At 46.9% G+C, this 16,949-nt stretch overlaps 2 protein-coding genes across 21 annotated transcripts in view; both read left to right on the top strand.

The window, feature by feature from the left end:
- GRXCR2 (glutaredoxin and cysteine rich domain containing 2) overlaps positions 1–3,718 on the top strand; it is a 53,780-nt gene extending 50,062 nt beyond the window's left edge. For all 3 annotated transcript variants that reach the window (XM_037396721.1, XM_037396719.1, XM_037396720.1), the window contains one exon: positions 1,240–3,718. In XM_037396721.1, coding sequence (XP_037252618.1) covers positions 1,240–1,419 — 180 coding nt within the window. In that variant the 3' untranslated portion in view covers positions 1,420–3,718. The remainder of the gene's footprint in view (positions 1–1,239) is intronic.
- A 104-nt stretch (positions 3,719–3,822) lies between these two features.
- The window catches only part of PRELID2 (PRELI domain containing 2), a 79,171-nt gene continuing 66,044 nt past the window's right edge, over positions 3,823–16,949 (top strand). For 5 of the 18 annotated variants that reach the window (XR_005105655.1, XM_037396716.1, XM_037396715.1 and 2 more), the window contains exons 1-5: positions 3,827–3,932; positions 11,925–11,982; positions 12,068–12,115; positions 14,100–14,173; positions 15,678–15,838. Coding sequence is in view for 17 of the 18 variants with exons in the window: in XM_037396716.1 (XP_037252613.1) it covers positions 3,858–3,932; positions 11,925–11,982; positions 12,068–12,115; positions 14,100–14,173; positions 15,678–15,838 (416 nt within the window). In the remaining variant the exon portion in view is untranslated. The other 13 variants (XM_037396705.1, XM_037396704.1, XM_037396701.1 and 10 more) reach the window with 13 other exon arrangements.

Genomic DNA, 16,949 nt, shown 5'->3' with positions numbered 1-16,949 from the left:
CTGCACAAACACCCCATGAAAACTGGAAACAGCCATGAGAAACTAAGTAGGCATTTTGGCCTCTGTCAGTTTTGAAATAAACTTGATTTTCAGAAAGAGAGCTTTAATGTAAAAGCCAAGATTCACCCCATCTATCAGCAGATATCAGAGTCATCAAAAAATCACTTCTGACTTTTGGAGGAATATGTCAGAAAGGACCTTCAAAAGGTAACTGTCTTCCTCCAGTCGCCCTCACTGGAGCAGCGTGCTTTGGAGAAGGACAACAGCTCCTGTAAGGCAACATTCCAGAGAAATCTGTTAACCTTGGAAAACTCAGCAATGTACTTCCGTTCTCCTTGATGTCTGGGGAACAAAAAGTAAAACCTGAAGGTCCTAAAACTATGATATTATTATTTTTTTTAGAATACTTCTGGACTTTGTATACACTGGTATTATGAACATTCATTTAAAGATGACCAAGTCACAGTAAGGTTATTCTTCTGAGAAGTCAATTAATTTGGACTATGAAATTTATAAGTAGGCACCAACATGAAGCATATCTGGCACCAGCTGCCTATACCTTAGTTAAAACCTCATTCTCTAGTGCCATGTAAAGTAGAACTGCTGCAGAGGAATGATGCAGGACTCTGAACCTGACATCAAAGGGACAAACCTATGCCATGCTACTACGTTCTTCTGATGCAGATATTTAATAATTTGTGGGCTCAGTGGAAGCAGTGAATTTTAAGATGAGATTTGAAAGAGGCTGTCTGGCACCCCGGGGGAAGAGTTGCAGGCACTAGGGACAGCTTGAAAGAAGCTGTGTTTGTCTGTGATGAGGGATGGGGGGGGGGGGGGGGGGGGGGGGGGGGGGGGGGGAGAGGGTGAGAAGAAATGCTTGAAGAAATGAAACTCAAAACTGAGGATACAGAGCTGAGAAGATGGATGTGTTAAGAAATGACAGGAATATGGGTGGAGCTATGTGGACCCTTGCAGGAGGAGAAAGATGAATTGTGTCATAAGCGCAGTCACATTAACTTCTCATTTTCTAGAAGTATCCACAGCTTGTACCCAGATATACAGGGGCCTTTTTCTTGAATATCTTGCTGTACAGAGCTGAACGTTATCATGAGAGTGGCATGTCAGGAGCAACAATTACTTAAAAGACCAGAAGACAGGATTTCCCTCTTTCAGGTAGGCTGCTGACTTTGGTGTCTGATATCCAGTAACAGATTTCTTTTTGTGGTCTGTCTCTTTCAGGAAGGGGATGCTGAACATGGTTGTTCCCAGTGTAAAGGGTCAGGCTCAGCTCCTTGCTCACTGTGCCATGGAAGCAAGTTTTCAATGCTGGCAAACAGATTCAGAGAGTCCTACAGGGCTCTCCGATGTCCAGCTTGCAACGAGAGAGGCCTGCAGCCCTGCCAGATCTGCGCTGCCTGACCAGGACTGCCACCCCTGCAGCAGGCTACAGGCACCACAGCAATATTGTGTTAAAAACTGGTTTATTTAACCTTCAAGCAGCCTCACTATAATGACAAGGGAAAGGCACATGATACATATCTCACCACCACACCTCTGCTACTGACTGTCCCTCTTGCCTGCTACATACACCTGTCTAACTTTCAAATCAGGCCAGATCCCAGTGTCTGCATGGTGAGCATATCCCCTGACAGTAGAGGAAATTATCAGCGTTTGGAAATTAAGCACCTCTGTAAATGTCTCTGGCATCTGGAACCCAGCCTGAATTTGCTGGCACTAGCCCTCAGTCAGGTGTTTGGTGCCCGGCACAGCCAGGTCCTGACCCACCAGGCACTCCAGTAACATCATTAAAAGCAGCAGAAGTAGGTGCAGTCTGGGCACGTCAGTAATGTGTCAGGGTGTAAAGTCTGTAATGACAACAGCAAAGCAGTGCCTCCCCATGGTTTTAATTTGCTGAATGTTTTAAAATTACACTGTTTTTTGCAGTTAACTCTTTACTTTCCCTGCAGTGTCACAAGCATTTCCTGAAGATTTTGCCGACTCTTATATCTGCTTTAGTGGACACAATGACTCCTTTGAGGTCTGATTCATGGGGAAAATTGAAAACCCTTTCTGAACCTGGAGCTATAAAAAAATGAACAATAATTTATTGTTATAGATAGTGGTTATTAAGTTTTCAGCTTACTTATGAGGAACTGCTGAACCAAAATTCCCTTGTACGATGCTCAGCATTTTTCAGGATCAGGCTGATGGTGAGCAGGACTTCTGCTGCTTAATATTAATCCCGTTTTGTAATCTGCAGAAGGTAAACTGTAATTAGTTGAGGTGAAGCAATGATATGGGGATACTTTGCAGGCTGCCACTGGTGGCAGAGAACACAGGGGATTCAAGGAATTGAGGCAAACAGGGGAAACTATTTTTTTCCCAAAGTATTAACCTGTTTCATTTTATATTCGTAAGTAATGTTAATGCAGCCTTAACTTGCACATTGCCTCTGAGACTCTGATGAGGTAAGAGACTGCTCACATGTACTTCGTGCTGAGGTTGCAAGCTTACACAGGGTAGTTTATGGCCAAGTTTGTTTTCCTATGGTAGGTTATAAGATTTCTCTACAAAAACTTAAATTATTAGAAATAATGCTGTTTTAAGTCTTAGACTTCTATGTCTCCTACTGAAATTGTTCAGTGGGTACTGAGGGTTTATTTTTCAGAAAATGTGCATAAATCCAGAGCAGATACTTGGCTGGCTGCATTTATCCTATCAGGATCTGCAATACAAAAAAAATGTAGTCCCTGAGGTATTCATTGAGGGCAGGCGAGACCTCACAAATCAGAAATTGTTGTCAAGCGGATCTCTTCCCTCAAATTGGACCTGTTTGATCTCATAGTTTGTTTGGCTTGTTTAAAATTGCTGGCTTAAGATAAGAAAAAAGCTACCAGGCAAAGTTGTTGCCTGATAGTTTACTGTTTACAATTAAACTAGATGCAAATACCCATTTATAAAATCAGTATTTATTGTTCTTTGGTAATTATGTCTCAACCACCATTACTCCTCCTGGTGTGTCAGCTATTCCCATCGATCCTGACACGTCCCTGTGGCGATGCTGGCAGCCAGCTGTGCTTTCCCTGGTGTAGCCTGGTGTCCTGCTGGCCCAGCGGGCTGGGGGCCATGGCACTTGTCCACATACAGCGTCAGGGCTGGGCTGCAAGCAGACGCGATCCCAGCAGCACCACCTGGATTTGCTCCCTCCGCTTCAATGTGCTCATTTTATTTTTGCTAATACACTGACTCAATTTGCCCAATAAACGCTCTCTTGTTTCATGTGAAACAAAGGTTTGAGCTTTCCTAAAGCATCGCGTCAAGGCTATGGGTTACTTTTACTGCTTTGCTGGATTTTGGCCCCGCGGGTCTGGGGCTGCAGCTCCAGCAGGGCCAAGGCCTGAGGCGCGATCCCAGCCACAGCCCTTGCTGGCCGCCCAGGCAGCGCTGCCCGTGTGTCCTCCGGCTCGGAAAGCAGTGTCAAGAGAACAGACTTGCCCAGGGCCACCACTGCTCCGGGCCATCGCCATGGCCTGCAGGCAGGCCCAGGCCCGCTGTGAGGCACCAAGGCCGCGGTGCGGCGGATGCGCTCTCTTCCTTCCCTGGGTTTGTGGCTGGGCTTCATCTTTTCCTTTTCCAGCCTAAATGGTCCCACGAGCTGTGGCGACGCTGTGCCGCGGGGCACCCCACGGAGCCCAACGGTGCGGGCCCGGCCCGGGGATGCTGCTGCGGCCCGCGGAAGCCCCACCGGGCAGCCCGAGGCGGCCGCCGGCCGCACACAAGATGGTGGCGGGGCGGGACAGGCCGGCGGCGGGCCCGCGGGGCGGGGCGGGCAGCAGCGGGGCCGGGCCGGACCCGCCATGGGGGTGACGGTGAAGGTGCACCGCGTGTACCGGTACCCTTTCGAGCAGGTGGTGGCCAGCTACCTCCGCAAGGTAACGGGCCCGGCCCCGCCTCCGCGGACGCTGCCGGTCTGCAGGAGCGCCTCACGGCGGCGGCGGGGCCGGGCCGCGGGCTGCGCCCGCTCCGGGGCCCCCTGCCCGGCTCTGGCTGCCGCCTTAAGCTCCGGCTCCGCCCCGTTCTCTCTTCAGCGGCCTTTGTGGCGCGGCGGCCGCGTGGAAAACCGTAAATCCTGTCAGTGGGAGAGTAAACCGGCGTGGGCAACGCGCCGGAGCGGGGCCGGGCCGCAGAAAGCCGCCAGGCTGCTTTGTGCTACCGCAGCGGCGGCAGCTGGCCCGGGCTGGGCGTGCGGGGTGTGCGGGCGAGCAGGGTGTGCGGGGCTGTGCGAGGTGTGCGGGGTGTGTGGGGTGAGCAGGATGTGCAGGAGGGGCAGGGCTCGATGAGCCTTCATGCAGGTCCTGCTTTGGGGCGTTGTGCATGTGCTGGCCCTTCCTGAAGCTGAAAGCTTGGATTTCCTCTTTATCAGAGCTTTTTCTTTATGCTTAGATGAAAACCCGCATTTCTGTGCCCGAGGCGTTGGTTGCGCATCAGTTGCATCCGAGTCCCAGAGCGGAGCGGTTTCCTTTTTGCTGCCTGGTACCCCAGGGTGCCCGGCGTGGGTCCCACAGCCTTGCCCCTGGTGGTGTTCATCGGGGATGGTGCTGGCCCCAGTGCGGAGGACAGGATGGGCAGTGCTATGGCAGTGGTGAAAAGCAGGTGGCCTTTCTTGGCCAGGAACAGCCCAGCTGCTGCTTGCAGAGCGTGGTGTGGCCAAAACATGCAAGAGGGACTTCGATGCAGTAAAGAAAGCCAGCAAATCCTGCCTGCTGCCACAGGCTCTGCTCCGCTGGTGTTGTGTGCGAGTCTGTGAGCTGTGACGGACTCGGGGATCTGGCACGGCTGCCCTGTGGTACAAGGGGTGCGCACAGCCAGCACAGCAGCACCTGCCCTTCCAGCGGCTCTGCCGTGGTGGCTGGGATCTGTTTGAAAGAAAGATCGGATCAGTAGAAATGAATTCTAGTTTTCTGTCCTTGCAGAATGCTGACCCCTTCGCTGAGGCTTGGTGCAGTATGGCTTTTGGCCTAGTAGTGCAACAATCCCTATGCTTTTTAGTAGGCTTTAAAATGAAAATGTTTTGCAGTGACAGAAGGCGGTGTTAATGGCAGGTAAAGAGCGTTTCTGTGTTGCATCCTAGCAAAACAGCATCCTGCTAAATTTTCCTTGTGAGCACTGTTGCCCCTCAGACCCGAGCTCCAAGCTGTGCATCAAAACTGCCCTTTTTGCTGGTGTTTTCCTTTGAACAGCAGCGTAGAGATAGGCGTGAGTTCTAATCCTTATTACAAGCTGATGCTAGGCTTTTGCCCTCTAGCTGTGACTGTTTTTTGTGAACACCAGGGTGAAGAATAGAGTGGGCTCCATAATCTTTGTTTTGGCCACGTGTGTTTAAACATTAAGGATAGATGTAAGCTGCTGTGTTGTGCAGGGTGTTCCTTGGCACAAAACCCCATGGGTTTGTGAATGTTCTCAGCCGGACAAGGTGTTTAAACAAATGCTGACTTTGGGCTAAATTCATCCTTGATGCAACAACTTAAAGCACAAGGAAGGAGTATTTTTTTTGTTTTGCTTTGTTTTGTTTCAGCCAGCTGCCAGTTCTCCATCTCATGTTAACGGAGGTCTGGCTTTGACAAAGGCAGTGCCGAGAGGAACCTGGCGTGTCCCTGCTCGCAAGATGCACAGCCAACTCTGGCACCTGGGCGGCTGTGCGACTGATGCACAGCAGAACTGAGCTGAACCTGCCTGGTGTTGCGCTGCGGTGAGGATGCCTGAGGCAGCCCCAGCTGGTGTGGTGGTGGAGCAGAGCCCCACATGCTTACTTGCAGCTGAGGTAGTCCCAGTGACTCTTAATTCATCAGCAGTGCCATGACGACTTGTGGTGTGCATCCTTGCTTCTGCTGCAGCCACCCTGGGCACAGGGAGGCAGAGAGTGCCCTGTGCTAAGTAACTTTTTATTAAGAATTGTCACATCCTTGAAAACTGGATTGGTTTTATGGGTAGGGTAGGACTGGAGAACATATGTTGCACTTCTAACAAGTTTTTCCTGTTTGCTGAAAGCCTGTAAAGACAACATTGGGCTTGCTGAAGTCACCAGGCTTCTGCACAGGATCTCAGTGGGGTCAGCCACTTGTCTTCAGTGTCCATCTCATGAGGAAATGACCGATAACGTGAATCTCTAAAAGATGTGGTAGCATGTTTTTGTTTTAATTGATTGACTGTTTTTTTCTGATGCTTGATGGCTCAGTACAAAATGGAATTGGATCCCTGTAGTGGTGCCATGCCCTGTTCTGAAAATCAAACTGTCATGTATGTGAAAATCTTTTACAAAGGAAAACCCCAAAATATCCCCACTAGCCAGAACTTTGAACAGTAAATATAGACAAAGATGCTTAGTCTGGAGTCTTTCTGTTTCTCTTTGGTTTCTGTTAATCATCTACAGCTATGATTTTTTTGCCCTAGAGTAGGACTGTGCAAAGATGTATTTAAGGTTTTCCTTAAAAACCGCCAAAAATCAAAAAGGCAAAAAAGTCTTTTTTTTTTTTTTTCCCCTCTCACCCTGCTGCAGAAATCCTGAGCTATATATCTGGCAAGCTTGGGCAGTCAAATTTGCTAACCATGTAGTTTAGACTGCCACACTATGGCTAACCAATGGATGTGCTCTGAAATACTCATTTGAAAATTCCAAACTCACATGGAAAAGTGGAAGCAGGGCCACCTTTTGCTGATTTTCTTGAGTGTTTGGCAATTAAAGGTGAGAGGAGAAGCAGAGTTAATGCTTTTTCATTGTGAAAGATTTGAACCAAAATAGAAGTGCAAATGGAAATTGTATTCTGTAGTATACTTTCATATGACTTGAGGAGGGCAGTTGGAGGTGAATAGTGAGGTTAATTATGACAGCCAGAAGCGCAGAGCAGAAAGGTTAAAATAATCCTCATTTGTGTGTGGCAGCAAAGTGCATCACATGCTTTTAACCGGGAATTTGATATGATTGAAAAAATAATTGCCATAGTTACTCATAAATGCTGTCGTTAAGAATTGACTTCAGGCCTCCTGCTCTTGTTCTTTCTGTTGTGACTCTGCAGGTTGAACCTTTGAATGTTGTTGTGCTGCAAAATAGGGTGGGAAGGTGCAACCAGACGTGCTCTCAAGAGGATGCCAAAGCAGTCAGGGTTCTTCAAGGGCGTGTTTGTGCCACCAAGACCATGTGTTGCCTCGACTGGGGCGCTTTGTGTATCAGCTGCAACGTATGAGGATGGAGCAGAGAAGCCACTCAAGGCTGTGGAAAGTGTCACTGTGGGCTTGTGCATCTCTCAGGTTATGAGGTTAGGTTTAAAACATCCCTGCACTCTGCAGCGGAATTACACCCAGCTTCTCTAGAAACATGCTCTTATACGTCCTCCGGTTTCATTACGTAGAATCAGTGAGAGATAGGTGGTAATCAGGTGGATAGCCTGCTACAGATATTGGGGTATATGTTCTTGTATGTCAGTTCAGAAATATGCTAGAGAAAATATTCTGCCTTTGCCACATGTTTCTAGAGAAAATGGTTGGTGCGGGAGGATGGGCACTGGCAGAGGTCTTGAGGAATGTATTGGATGGGTCGGAAGGATGGTGCTTTGCCAAGTAAGCCTTTCGGGCATCTGCAACATAGATGAGGAAAAATCCTGGTGGAAGTAGGGGCATTAACTTCCGTCATACCTGCCTGATGTGCCTGGGCTCGTGTGGCCAGTCCCCAGGCAGAGCTGCAGAAAGCCAGGCTTTTTGGGCATTTGTGGCGTATGGAGCCAAGGGGAGTGTCGTCCCGTGCCAGGGGCCTGAGCCTGCTAGAATGGGCAGCAGGTTCTGCTGGCGTGGCCTTTAGGTTAGCACAGGTGATGTTTTAAAGTGAGCCTGTGAACTGTAAATCAAACATGACAAATTGATTTGTATTTGAAATAATTGTATCTGAAAGGCTTTTGTATTTATTGATCTGTATCACAGCAGGTAATCCGTGCAGTAGGTTTGCTAGACTTTTTAATTTATTTATTTACATTTATTCACTATTACCACTTTCCCAAACCAATAACAAAGTGGAGGAATCTGGAAAGGTTTAGCTGATTTTGCAGTGTCACTGCTTCATTTCCTTGCAGTTAAAAAAGAAAGAATCAGAATATTTTTGAATTCAAATATTATTATTTTTCGCAAGACTTTGAGGCTGTGATTTTGATTTATGTGGGCTCCATTTGATCTTGCATGTAAAACCAGCCCTTCATTGCTTTGAAATATGTCATTTTTATACAAATCATTATGTGTAACCTGCAGTGATTCCTCTCTGCTTCTAAACACTCTGCTGCTTTTAGAGGCCTGCTATTTCCCTCAAATAACTTCTAAGAAACATTGCTGTGGTTAGGAACTGCTGCTTTTGATAAATGAGCGTACATGTTCTAGTTTGGAAAGGTATGTGCAGTTCTTAATTCCTTGGATTCAGAATAATGACTATATGCAATTAGTTCTGCTTGTTATTTGTAGAAAACAGTCAATATGTTTGCAGCAAGAACGAATGAGCTCAAGCACAAGAATTCTTTAATTTTAATTGCCAGGTTTTTGCAAGTGGAGAATGAAGTACGTCAGTTCCTGTTGGGGTGAATTGAGGGATAACCCTGTACCCTCTCGGGTACCTCCGTGCTGCGGTGCTGAGGGCTTTCTGGGTACGGAGGTCTTCGTGCTTCCAAACTGCTGTCTGCTGGCACCATGCTTGCCACGCCACATGTGTAAAATGGGCTCTGATATCTTCAGGAAACACTCATGACTGGCAGCTAGGATAGAAAAAAGTCATCTCAAAGCTATGGATAGCTTAAAGGCAAAGTCAGCTTTGTGGCTTCTGCTGTCACTGATTTGCTTGAGGTCCTCTTAGTGTGATGGAGGAGGAATGTCTTTAAGATGGGCAAATCAGTCTGGAAAGAAATTTACTACAGGAACTCATTGGAATTATTCAGTTTTTTCAAAATATGTGCACTTCGCCTGGGTAACTTCCTTTTTCATAGAAGTAGAGCATTTTGTGTTACAGTGTTCGGCACTTACTTCCCCAGGTGCAGTCTGAGATACAGGAGCCAGGTCGGCTGCAGCCAGGGATGCATTTGATGAAGGCAAGGTGTGAAGGTCGAAGGCAAGGTGTGAAGGTTGTACCTAAGCAGGCGGAGGGGTAAGATGCGCTCCTCTATCCGATGGTCAGGCCCCGTGGCTTTCCTCCACCTGTGCCTTTCCAGAACAACAAGAGGGTCGTGTTGGTCCCCTGGGGTGGGACCCTTCTGCAGCTTGGCACACGCCAGGCTGGGGGCTGGGGCCGAGGAGCGCTGCCTCAGCTGGGGGGCAGGCGGAGCCCCTGCCGCTGCCCGCACCGCTGCCCACACGCTGCCCGTGCCATGCGCTTGCAGGCAGCACCACGAGATGGCATTCCCTCCTCGGCCGGTGCCGTCGGCGATGCGGGAACAGCCTTGGGTGTTTCTGCTCAAGCGGTGAAGAGGTTTAGGCTCGTTGGCCTGTCTGCCCTGCTGCCCTAACAGCAGGCAGGAGAGCTGCCCTACGACACCCTGGCCGGATTCTGCCCAGCAGTTGCTGGCCATCCTCTCAGCTTGTAGCCTGGTGCTCCTGGCACCCTCTCCGGTGCTGGTTTGCAGGTGCGGGCTGTGAGGACAGTAGGTGTGCCCTGATTGCTCCCAGGGATGTGTGGCGAGAGCGGGTGGGCAGCCCGTCCCTGTCCCAGCACCCTGAGCCCACTCTCCTGGTGCAGGCGTGCCCTGCGGAGCATGGCCAGCAGTTGTGTGCTCGGCAGCGTGGTGGGAAGCTGCCGTTGTTGGGCCCAACCCAGGTTAGCAGCACAGTAGTAGCCACCTCTCTTCTGGCAGTTCTGAATTTCGGAAGTGCTTGCTCAGTCCTGCGGCCTGACACAGTTGGGGATTTGGGGATGGTAGGGATGAGGATGCTGGAGCCGGTGTTACATGTGACTGCTGGCAGTGACAGCTGTGCCTGCCCCGTGCCCTTGCTTAGCAGGAGAGGTGATGCAGGGCAATGTGCATTTGCACACTTGGGCAAGGACAGGGCAGTGCTGAAGCCCTTGGGCTGGTGGGAGCCCTTTGGATGGGGCTGGGAGTCCTGTGCCTCTGGTGCTGGGCAGCAGGGTTCGGAGTTGGGTTACTGCAGGCTGAAATACCAGCCAGGCTGCGAGCTCTGTTCTGTAGTGCTGTTAACTTTGGTGTCCCCAGGGAATGGAAACCTTGCAGGGAGGCCATGGCTGGCTGGAAACACTATTTTTGTGGCTGTTAGACTCTCTTAGCTGTTACATCTGCTTATAGACTAGTAATGTTATTTCTTTTACTGTGCAGTATAGAAAATTGAGTCTATTTCTGTTTAAATACTGGGGTAATAGAGCCTGCTATTTAGCGAAAGATTTATGTAAATGGCTCTTTGTTTCACACGATTGGGCCTTACAGAGTGTAAGTTACATTGATAATGTAATTATGCCACTCCTGCCATTTGAAAGCAGCACATTGTGGAGAAGCCTCCAAATTCTGTATAGAACAGGACTTGAAAACCTTGTGCTTTTTAAATCAACTTATGTTCTGCAGCAAGAAGTAGTAGAGCTGGGTTATAGAACAGCCTATTCTGGAATTGTTGACATTTTTAGCTTGGAACCTGAGATTTCTTTTATATCAGAATTTTGAAGCACCTATTATTGCACACCATAATTGCATTATGTAACTGAGTTAGCCTTAGGATGCAATTCCCCCACCCTTCCTAAAGCTTTGTATTTTGTTTTATGTCAGTCTGGTGGTCAGTATTTCTTCAGTCTGGCATTTTGTTAGTGTGGAGGTTACAGTAACTTTGAGTATTACTTGAGATCAATACATTATCTTGTGCTTCACAATTTGGAGTTCATTATTCAGTGAATGTTGATGACTTTTTGCAATGGAGAGTAAGGTACTTGTAGCCTTCTGTGTCTGGTTTCTAGCCAGAGGAGTTTTCTAAGTTCCTAACTAGACTATTAATCCTTAGAAGTCCTGTTCTTGTGCTTATGCTTCTTATATAGGATGTTGCCCTACAGGCAACCTGTATAATTTTGGCATAATTCCTTTTCAGTGGGGGTCTTGGAATGAGAATCTCTTTCTTCCAGCCTTGAAGTGATTCGTCTGTATGGCCGAAGGAAAATGAGGCTGCCTTGAGCAGGAACAGGCAGTAGCAATCGTTTATCCTTGCTGCACCCCAGCCTGCACCCCAGCCCCTGAGCAGAAGAGCATGCCCTGCTGCCCGGGTGGACCCACACAGCAGTCTGAAGTGACGTCCTGCCCTTGCAATCTTACAGCAGCTTTTGCAGGACAGTAAAATGTTACGTACCAGAGTCTGCATTCAGGTGACACCGCACTGTACCGTTCCAGCTTTTTGCTCGAGGAAATAGGTTGTGTGGCTGAATGCGCTTAGCGACAGTGGCAAGGCATGAGCTTGCTGCAGAAACTCAGGATGCCATGGCTCTCTGCGGCCACAGTGCAGGGGCTTTGGCCCGTGGAGCTGCCACGCTGCTGAAAGCTCTGCAGAGCCCTCGTTTGAAAAACGTGATATGGGTCAAGAGCTTGTGTCTTTGTTTCTGTGCTACAGAGGGTGTGTGGAAGGTGCCTGTATGCTGCAGGAAAAGCTAGCATCTCCCCCTTCAAGCAGTTTTTCTCATAGCAGGATTGTGGGTTTTCTGTTCATTTTCTATTCTTACTTACTAAGCTAATCTTACTAAATTCTTCCTCTCCGCTAACCTGAATAGAGACTGCAGATTGTTAGTATCAGGCAGCTCGGCTCGTGCCCATTGAGAGAAGCTATGCAAGTGCTTCTGACTTGACAAGTGACAGCTAGTGATTTTCTTTTACCTGTATGAGAAGTGGTAATCTTCATCCTATGCATTTTTATCCCAGTATCCCAGTCCCATGGAGAAACACATCACAGCTGTAGAAACAGTGGAAGAGAAAACAGGTAAGCTGCCTGAATATTTTTACAGAGCTAGTTAAAATTTTTCATAACCTTTAAAATTAATTATGAAATACTTCTATTTCCTTAGAAGCCGTGCACTGCAGACATGCCTGGAATTCTGTGTGCTGGACATTGTGTAAGCAAAACGAAGAAAATATAGTCCACTCCCCACCCCAAAGTGTGGGGTTTAACTGCATTAAGTATTTGAATTTTCAGCTTATTCCAGGGCCGTCAGACATGTTGTGCCTGTTTCTGTGTAGATGTTCTTTTGTGTTATGGTTCCTTGGTGTTTCTGTGATGATTTCCATCTGCAGTGCTCCACAGATCAGATGTAAGGCCCCTGGAAGGAAGCACAGTGAGTTGTATGGATCGAGCCTCAGGCGCTCTGCAGGCATTGTGCTACTTAGCTTTCATGATCCCTGCCTTCGGAGGGATCTCTTGCTGTTTCACCTCCTGGATGAGGAGGTAGTTCCAGGAATCACACTCACGTGGTGGCCTTGTAGGATGCTGATGCTCAGAAAGCCATCACACATCGTCAGTCTCTTGCTTCATCAGTCAGAATTCCTGAAACACTGAAAATCAGAAGTTACTGTTTCCCAATCATATTGACAGGAAAATAAATCTGCTTGGGCTGGAGCACAGTTGTCAGATCAGGTCTGCTGGTACCACATGGCCTTTTGTTTTCCTGTTGCTGAGCTTGCAGGAATTGCTTGCAATTAGGAACTTAAAGTAACATGCCTCTGGGAGGGTGGGTTAAACAGTTGTGCAGCCACGTGGGAAACAAGTACTATAGGACTTTGTGTGGAAATAACAACCTTTCTTCCTAATATGGGAACTCTGATCAAATACCTATTTGGGATGAAATAACTTGTAGACTTTAAACTTTTAGTCCCAGACGCTTTGGAATTAAAGTTTTGATGGAGTTGATGTAGCTCAGAGCAGCCTGGTCTAGTGGGAGGTGTCCCTGCCCATTGCAGGGAGTTGGAACTGGGTGATATTTAAGGTGCCTTCCAACCCAAACCATTCTATGGTTCTGTGAAGTTTTAGTCCCTAAATTCTTTATCATACATTTAGAGATGTGTTCTGTCTTGCAGCTCAGGTTTAATGATGGCTCTTAATTCCAGGTTTATGCTCTCTAACCAAGTTGTTAGTGAGGTTGCCCTGGGATTCAAGAAAGCTGAGCATTAGTGCTGCTGTTGCTGTTTTCTTCAAATGCAGTAAACCACTCTTTCCAGAGAATGCTTTTCTATTCCATGTTGCATGGAGGTGCTTCATATTATTAATGTGGTGTTTGTTAAGAATTCTGAAAACCAAACCCCATGAAGTTTTCATTTCACAGATCCCACCAAATGCAACTATTCGAGAAGGTACTCTTTTTATCCCAGAGAAGTCTTTAACCTGGGCCGCCTGCCAGTTGGCTTCTTGTTCAGTAGCGTTCTGTTCTTGATCTGGGTCATTAAATATTAAAAGGCAAAGTGATTCTAAAAGCCAACCATTTTTTTGGAGGTACTAAATAACTGTAATTTGTTTCCTAATAGATAGTTTTGTCCTTGTCACTGGGTCCAACTCAATACAAAACTGAATGTGTGATGAGACAGGACTGTTCTGTAAAACTTGTACACAGTGTGTTTGCCCGGAGAATGAGCCTGAGAATATAAATTGGGGTGGGGATAGAAATAAATTAAAGCCTAAGCCTGTACGTTGGTCTGGTAGCTGCACGCTCCCATGCAGCCTGGCACTGCCTGCAGTGTGCTTTGCTACCCAGGAGCACCAGTATAAATGCCAGTAAAATGTTAGTACTGTGTGCTGGAATAGGGGAGTCTGGGTTACAGTGATGGATACAGGTGCCTTCCTCCTCAGGCAGAGCACAGAATGCCCATAGCAGTCTTACTTAGAGCCCTCTGTCTGGCAAAGCAGGAGCAGTACTGGGTTATACTTAAAAAACAAAAAAACCCAACCCCCAAAGCAAATGACCCCCTCCCCCAGCACTCTGTTAATTTGCCAGCATTTCTGTTTGCACATTTGCTCTGATGTGAAGTCTTTCAACTACTTTGCTTTTGTTAAAAAATGGTAATACTAGCGGCTGTAACTCTTCCTTTCTGATTTTCTTTTATAATCAGATTTGTCTACAGGGATTATTTACTGGAGGAGAATTGCAACATGCCAGAATGTAATTCCTGAAATTTTAAGAAAGGTAACTATTTAGAGAAATTTAGTCAAGTTGTAAAACCTTAATGCTTCACGGTGTTTTATCTTGTTTAAAAGAATCACATTTCCAAATGATTTCTTTTTTTTTTTTTTTTTTTTTTTTAATTAGAAGAGTTACTTTAAAAGATAAGTTAAGAGAAAAAACCCTCTAGGAACCGATTCTATACTTAACTTGAATGGACAAAATTGTGGCCTTGAGCAGACTAAGATGTAACTGGTGGTGGTGGTTGTTTTACATGCAGATGGGCTTTCAACTTTTGTACCTGGAAAAAGTAAAGCTGCTTTAAAAGCTTACCTGGGCCACGGTGAAAGTACAGCCATTCCCCCCATCCCAATATAATGATCATATTGCTGTCAATACGATTTTTGTGTGGTAGATGGTATTTTTACAAAAGCTCAGTCTTGTGGATCTCGGCAAAAGGGTGGCAGCTAGTAATAAAAACTAGGTAATTCTAAGATGAGCTCAGGTGTTTTGGATGTCTGATCCATGGCTTCTGAACATGTTGGGTTGTAATCTCTCACAAGACTATTCTGTAAGTGAATTCAGAGGGAATGAAAGAATACTTAATGTGCCTGTAGCATGTTGCAAGTTAAATACGGCATCGTAGGGTTCCAATGAAGAAGATAAGACAAGGCTGTAGAAAACATTAGAACCTGGGTTGTGCAATCCCTTAGTGTCTCTTTTAGTGACAGCCCTTTCTTCACAGTTTGTTATGGGAGGAGAATTTGCCTTATTTATTCTTTGGGTTTTTTTCAGAGTATCTTGCAGCAGATAGTCTGTATACAGAAAAGTACATTTACATTCATGCATGATCAAACAACTACTATTTCACTGTCTGCATGCTTAAACGTGTGCATGTCCTCTTTTTCTGGTGCTGACAACTCTGTATGTTTTTGCCTCTAAACATGTGTTTGTCTCTTCCAAGCCTCACCTGCCAAGGAGAACATATCATTGTCCTATACAGGCAGAATGTAAATAAACCGATGGTGAGATTTTTATCCTTTCTTTAGCCCACGCTTATTAGATCAAGGTCACTCAGTTTGAGAGTGGGCTCTTGGAGGAGGAGGAGGCCTCCTGGGAGAAAGGAGCTGGAGCAGGGCAGAGGTGCAAGCTGTTCTCCTGCCCTCATGGTTTAGCTGGTGGGTTTGGCTCCCTTGCATTTAACGGTTTGGAAGTGGCTTCTCTTATCCTTCTTTGTCATAAGTTAGTTGTCATCAGCAAGACAGGAAGCATGAAGTGATGCTGGTAAGTTGGCCTGCAGTGGTCTTGGAAGCCTGGCTGGGGACTGAGCCGCTTCCCTAAATTTTGGAGCGTTTACATGGCCTTCAGTAGCTTCTGAACAATTTGAGTGTTCATATTTGGGCTATCCACAGCTGTTGTGCCCTCCTGCTGAATCCTCAGTCTTACCCTATGAGGCTAGTAACACTTTAAAAGTACTGGGAAGTGTTTCTACCTTTTTTTCTTAAAAAGCTGTAATTCTGTTTGCCAGGTCGGTGTCTTAAAAGTGCCCGACATCTACTTGGAAGAGGAATCTTGGCTTAATATGCGGAAAAGAAATATGACTATGAAAACTCATTGCCTTACGTGGACACAGTATGCTTCTCTCAGTGAGGAGTCTGTCTTCAGAGAGAGCTTGGAGAATCCAAACTGGTGAGTACTGGCCTCTGGGTACAGCAGCATCCCTGTGCTGGCTCTGGGCTGCTGCTGCAGGCCCGAAGCCCTGCAGATGGGTTTTCTGTTGCCTTTTGCAATGAGAGGGGTCTGAATAACAATTTCTTTGGTATGTCTTGAATGCATTTGAAGCAGCAGCTGTAGATGTCCTGTAGCTTTCCTCTGGCTTGTTCAGACGTAAGCTTAGGCTCTGGCCAGAGCACAAATAATCGCTGGAAGTTAATTTTCTATGTGCTGCTTTGCAGTTACAGAAGGCTGCCCTGCTGTTCCTGCACAGCAGGTGTAGCCAGAGTGTTCGTTTTGCTCTTGCATCTACCAACAGATGCTTGGACAGCAGTTTAAAAATTATCAGCTCCCTCCTGCTTGCCCACCATTGGCATGGAACGTACTTGTTCCCAAACAATTTTCTTTCTCCGGTGTTTGGCCCGCTGTGACCCAGAGATGTGAGCTGCTGTGGGACTTTGCCTGGGAGAGCACAGACTTGTGTTTGTACACAGTGGAGCCTAGAAATGTCTTTATGCACATTTACAGCAGGATCAGAGTGGAATTTCTAATTTCCATAGCACTGAAATGAGCAGGTATGTGATAATGTGACTGTCTTTAAAAAAAGATTTATTTCCAGCTGATGTCAACCCCATTAATTCTTTGTTCTAGTGTCTCTTGTAATTTGTTGTTACTTTTGCCTTGTGATGTTCTCTGGGAAGTGTGGCAGGGATGTCCAGCAAGGTCCATGTGACTTTGGAAAGCTCTAAGGGTGTTAAGGAAGAACCCCAGCAACTTCAGATGAAATTAAATTCCTTGTGGCTGAGGCATTTTTGAAAGCCCCATGCTGGGACATTGCTGTTTGAGGACATGTTCCTCTGGCTTTTTAAAATGTTTTGTTTCAAAAGTTTGCTGGGACCCTCTGTCCTTACTGAGGCTTCCTCTGCATCAGACTTGCATTGCAGCTGTAGATGTTGGTCCTGTTGGTGTAGAAACTGATTTACTGCAGCTGTTCGGCCACTCACACCCTATTTTCAAGGCTTTTCAGTTCCAGTTTAGGAGAGATGCTGTCCTTAGCATGCTGTGTCTGCTCCTGCAGGCTTGTGCA

This window comes from Falco rusticolus, chromosome 8 (assembly GCF_015220075.1).
Source record: "Falco rusticolus isolate bFalRus1 chromosome 8, bFalRus1.pri, whole genome shotgun sequence".
Classification (NCBI taxonomy): Eukaryota; Metazoa; Chordata; class Aves; order Falconiformes; family Falconidae; genus Falco; species Falco rusticolus.
The sequence above is the reverse complement of the archived record's forward strand: the minus strand, read 5'-3'. Positions and strand labels throughout refer to the sequence as shown.